The 5,627-nt window shown below is 38.9% G+C and overlaps 1 protein-coding gene across 1 annotated transcript in view; it reads left to right on the top strand.

Annotated features, from left to right (window-relative positions):
• The first annotated feature begins 1,369 nt into the window (after positions 1 to 1,369).
• Positions 1,370 to 5,627, top strand: part of ASNSD1 (asparagine synthetase domain containing 1) — a 6,949-nt gene continuing 2,691 nt past the window's right edge. The window contains exons 1-3 of the mRNA XM_009334976.1: positions 1,370 to 1,424; positions 1,975 to 2,050; positions 3,454 to 5,028. Coding sequence (XP_009333251.1) covers positions 3,547 to 5,028 — 1,482 coding nt within the window. The 5' untranslated portion in view covers positions 1,370 to 1,424; positions 1,975 to 2,050; positions 3,454 to 3,546. The remainder of the gene's footprint in view (positions 1,425 to 1,974; positions 2,051 to 3,453; positions 5,029 to 5,627) is intronic.

The raw sequence follows: 5,627 nt of genomic DNA, 5'->3' as shown, positions 1-5,627 counted from the left end.
GCTGAGGCACGTCCAGGGCCGTGCTGCTGGGGGGAGGCGGGCCGGCGGCCCCGCGAAGCCTGTAGCCTCGGGTGTGATCAGCGTGAAGAAGAGGAGGGCGAGTCCTGTCGGGAAGCTTGGGGCTCCTGCGATACGGGGTTTTCGTTGTAGGGCTCGGAGGAGAGCGTCTGTCGTGTCGCGAGTTCTTGTCGGCGTCGCTGTTAGCTCTCTTGTCAAATTGGGTTTTTGGTTCTTGGTGCTCCAAGTTGAGCTTGAAATGTCAGGTGAGTCGCAGTGAGGTTTCTCTCTGCAGTACCTACTTCAGCTGTATCTGCTCAGAAAGTCCCAAGGGATTTCAGTCACAGAGGCTGGCATTCCTCATAAATGTGCTCTGTTTTCCGTGGTGCCAATAGCTTTGTTTAGTACGAAATCTGTCAAGTCCTATGGAACTGCTTTCCCTCAAAAAATGAATTCCTTTCCATATGGCCATATTGTATAAAGTCGGGGTGGTTTTGGTTGCCTGGGAAGCTGTAAAGCTAGGACGTAACAGTATTGTAGGTTGTAATTTCTCTTATGCTTAAGTGGCTGGTTTAGTCCGTAGCAAAAGATGACGCTGCTCTTTTGTCTGTTGGAATTGTAAATATAAGATATTGATGTAGCTGCTGGAAAAGTTGTCTTTTCTGTATGCCACGTTCAGTTCCAGGAGACACAAAGGAAGAACAAAGGAAACCATATTGTTTGTTTCTAACAAAAAGCATTAAGTGCCTGCTGACCAGATTTTGTTCTATTTGTTGGCTTTCATGACAGTCCTCCTGATTGTTCTTTAGCATTGACAGCTGTCACTGTAGAAGAAAATGGGAATACTGCCACCTCTGCCAGTGCAGTTGAACAGAGTGGTAAATCCCACTAAGGAAGTTTGCAAAACTCCAGAGCAATAGAAAGGCTTCCACGGCTCTTAATAGAGTTTTAGGGGTTCTGGGGTTTTACTGGTTTCATTTTCAATCTGGAGAATACCCATGATTATGATGTGTATTGTAGATATTCTAATGTTATTTTATGTTTTATTGGTTGTTTGCATGTTTTCTTTTCTTCTGGGGGAAAAATGTAATCTCTGATTATAAATAGCTAGAGGTACTCTGGCTTCCCAGTAGTGATTGCTTTCGAGGGTAGGAGAAATATCAATCCATGCAAGATAACCCATTTCTAGAGCGGTTATTTAGTATTTTATTTTTATATCTATTTCCACTTTGTCTTCAGTGGTCCATTCAGAGAACAGCAACTGTATACGCATGTAGCTGTCTTAAAATATTAGTAAGCATGTTCACCACCAAGATTATAATACAGTGGTTTATTTTTAATAATTAAATTGAAGTGCATCTTTTGCCTTTCAGATTAAAGAGCAGAAGGTTGTAGTTGATGAGCTTTCTAATTTGAAGAAGAACCGGGTAAGTATTTAAAAATTTGCTTTTGACTATTTCATTTTAGCTTCAGAGAAATAAGCATAGAGATGAGAGGGGAAAGAAAATCGGAGCACGCTGTCTTTAATTTGTTTTTAATACAGATTTTAGTACAGACGTGGTCGTCTGTTCTCAGAATAATTTGTCTTCCAAATGGTTTGATTAGGTACACTTGTGCAGTGTAACACTACATTGTTGGGCTTTTTTTGCCTTTTAATGTGTTATCTGAGTTATTTCATTAAGATGCTTGAGTTGATCAGAAGACTTCATGAAGTATTCTTACGTTTCATGTGTATGTGTCTTAAAATAGAATGTGATCCCTCATGTATGAGGAAAAGAGAAACGCAGAATAGTCATGGGTTGATCATGGAATGTTTTTGATGGTACGACATTAGAATGTTGGTGTTATCAGGGCAGAACTTATCCTTCTGGCATAAAAGTGAAGGGGTATCTCAGTGGACCTGCATCAGCTTCTGCTGCGGTGTGGCTGCCAGAGTTTGTTGCTTTGACTTAATGCAGTGTTGTTTTTGTTTTACAGAAAGTTTATAGGCAGCAACCCAATAGTAACATTTTCTTCCTTGCAGACCGAACAGAAACGCTTTCTCAATGCAAAAGTAAGTTTGCAGTGTAAAAGCTGATCGAATAGTTAACTATTTAAAAGCTGTATTTGTAGCTGTTAAAGATTTCAAAGGTATATTAAAATGAAAAACTGGCAACTGTATATCAAATGCAAAGTAGATTTCAGACATGTTCTTGTTTTTCTGGATTGGATAAGTGTGAGAGTGTTTCCACTTGATATGTGGATGTGATAAAAGAGCAAGTGCTGAAGATGTAGGAAGAGCAAGAACGCCTGCTCCACAGAGGAGTCAATATTCTCAGTGCCCTTTGGGAAGCTGTATAGCACTTTGTCCCTTAAAAGAAAAAAAAAGTCTAAAAGTTGCATGGGATAAGTAGGAAGAAAATAATGACAAGTTAAACTGGAGGCTAAGCTAGAAATCTTTAGGTAGTTGAAAGAATGGATCTGTGGAATTACGAAGATAGGAGAATGGATGATAGAGAGAGTTGATGATTGAACAAGCATTAGAAATGTATAAATTTATTTTCTGGAATGAACAATTGCTACTTTGATTTTCTTATCTTTGATTTGAGTTAATGGTGTTGACATTTTAATTGACAGTTCACTTTTCTTATTATTACAGATGTGTGAATCATACTGATTATATAGGCAATAGTTGGCCATTCCCCTAATTCTTATACTTGTAGTGTGGCTTTGTTTGGGAGGAAAAAAATAATCTTCGTATAATTAAAGAGGAATAAGCTACAGTGAGCTATGTTTGTGTTACATCAGTACTATAGCACTTCTGTTAATTAGTGTTTCATGTTTATCTCTTTATTTGAACAAGTGGCTGGAGTTACTAATTTCTTAGATATACTCTTAAACTTATTGTTGTGGTTTAACCCGGCAGGTAGCTAAACACCACACAGCTGTTCGCTCACTCCCCACACCCCAGTGCGATGGGGGAGATAATTTAATAGGACAGAAAAGGAAGGGAAAATAATAATGATGATGATGATAAAAGAATATACAAAGCAAGTGATGCATAATGCAATTGCTCACCACCCGCTGACCGATGCTTAGCCGGTTCCCGAGCAGCGGTCACTGCCCCCTGGCTAACCCCCCCAATTTATAAACTGAGCATGATGTCCTATGGTATGGCATACCCCTTTGGCCAGTTTGGGTCAGCTGTCCTGGCTGTGCCCCCTCCCAGCTTCTTGCTGGCAGGGCGTGAGAAGCTGAAAAGTCCTTGACTAGCGTAAGCACTGCTTAGCAACAACTAAAACATCGGTGTGTTATCAACATTATTCTCATGCTAAATCCAAACCACAACACTATGCCAGCTACTGGGAAGAAAATTAACTCTATCCCAGCCAAAACCAGGACACTTATCTACTCAAACTCACTCATAAACTTATCAGTTTATGAAACTGATTATTTGTCTATTTTTCTCTCACACAGATGCATTAGATGAATTAAAGAAAGCACATCAGGAGATGGAAAATTCAGAAAAGACTAAAATCAAGAAATAGTCCATCTGAATTCAAAGTCACAATGTGTGGTATTGGTTGCGTTGTTACCTGGTGTAGCCAACATGCTATTCGTGATTTCTTTAACGAAGACATACTCCGCTGTCTTAGAAGAAGAGGACCAGACAGTAGCCAACAATTGATAAAAACTGCATCTGATCTCTCTTATGAGTGTCTGTTTTCTGGCCATGTACTTCACTTGAGGGGACTGATGACTCCTCAGCCTCTGGAAGATGCCAATAACAATATTTTTCTTTGGAATGGAGAAATTTTCAATGGAGTGCGTGTAGGCGATCTAGAGAATGACACTGAAGTAATGTTTCGTCATCTTGCATTATGCAGTAGTGAAGCAGACATTTTGTCACTCTTTTCATCACTTCGGGGTCCGTGGTCTTTTATTTATTATCAAGCATCTAGACACAGTTTATGGTTTGGTAGAGATTATTTTGGTCGTCGTAGTTTGCTTTGGCAATTCAATAATGAGGTTGACAGTGCTTTCTGTCTCACATCTGTAAGTGTTTATTCCAAATCTGGTAACCAATGGCAAGAAGTGCCAGCATGTGGAATTTTCAAAATTGATCTCAAAGCTTGTGCAACAACTAAATCTTTGTCTTTAACATTGTTTCCATGGAAGTACAGCTGCACAGAGATAGCAGTAGACAAAATATTCGTTAATGTTCTGGACCAAGTTTCAAAACAGTTACCAAACCACATACCTCTCGTGATGAATGAATCAAAACTATGTCTCAGAGCACCAGTTATCCCCTTAAATAAAACAGTTTCTGAAGCTTCAGGTGAATGTCCAGGCACTAATATTAGCAACGTTATTCATATGGTTTCTGTAGAAACCCTTCAAGGACTTCTTGCAGAGGAACACAAGAAAAAATTAGTCCATCAGTTTATCGATGTTTTAAATGAAGCGGTGAAGAGACGGGTTTTATCTCTCTTTAGAGGTGAAGATCAGAAAACAAGAGAAGTTCCAAGCATGTCTCATAGGAAAGCACACGTTGCGGTGCTCTTTTCTGGTGGCATTGATTCTATGGTTATTGCAGCCCTTGCTGATAAACATGTGCCTTTAGGGGAACCAATTGATCTTCTCAATGTAGCTTTCATGATAAAAGAACAAGCTAAGCAAAAGCGTACCGCTAAAAAACATACCAACCAGGAAGTACAGCTTGATTTGCTTTGTCCTCAAAAAAGTTGTAAAGATCTTGATGGTAAACCTGGTGTTCATTTATCTTGCTTTGATGTTCCTGACAGAATCACTGGTAGGGCAGGACTGAAAGAACTAGAAGCCATTAACCCTTCAAGAACCTGGAACTTTGTGGAAATTAATGTTACACTGGAAGAACTGAAAAAAATGAGACAACAATGCATTAATCACTTAATTTACCCACTGGATACAGTCTTGGATGACAGCATTGGCTGTGCAATTTGGTTTGCTTCCAGAGGAGAGGGTTTTATTAGTAACCATGGAGAACTAAAACCATATAAAAGTCCTGCAAAGGTACTGATTGTTTCCTGCCTTATGCTTGACCTGTGAATGTAAAAACAGTTCTGTTGTTTCAGAAGTCGGCAGGGGTCTTTAATATTCAAAAGGCTTCTGAGATTCAGTGGCAGAATATAGAATAGTTCTGTAATGATAATCTTTGTGTAATTCTGGAGTTAAAAACTGCATTCAGTTCTTTTGTCATGTAATGTGTATGGCTTTTCGTGAAGCTTGAATGAGCAACAGTGTGACTAGGAAAAAAATAACAACAATCATCTATCTTATCATCAGCTCCAGTAGTGGGTAACTGGTATGCAATCCAAACGGAACAGGTTAACAAATTTAGAGATAAACATGAATGAAGTATTAAGTAATACTGTTTTGTGCTAGCATCCCAACAGCTGTAAAATTACTAGCTTGTTACTTAGGCACACTATGTGACAAAATCGCAATTAATAATGGCAGAAAAGATGGCTACTTGGAATCTCTTGTAATTAGAGTCTGATTGAATGACAGAACTACAAAAAGTAGTTATTTTTCGTAACTTATTTTCATGTATGTAGTTTTAAGTAAAATCTTTTTAGTAACTAGATGATTTTCTTGGGAATTTGAATTGG

This window comes from Pygoscelis adeliae, unplaced genomic scaffold, assembly GCF_000699105.1.
Source record: "Pygoscelis adeliae isolate BGI_AS28 unplaced genomic scaffold, ASM69910v1 Scaffold212, whole genome shotgun sequence".
NCBI lineage: Eukaryota > Metazoa > Chordata > Aves > Sphenisciformes > Spheniscidae > Pygoscelis > Pygoscelis adeliae.
Note: the sequence above shows the minus strand (reverse complement) of the source record. Positions and strands in the feature narration are given on the sequence as shown.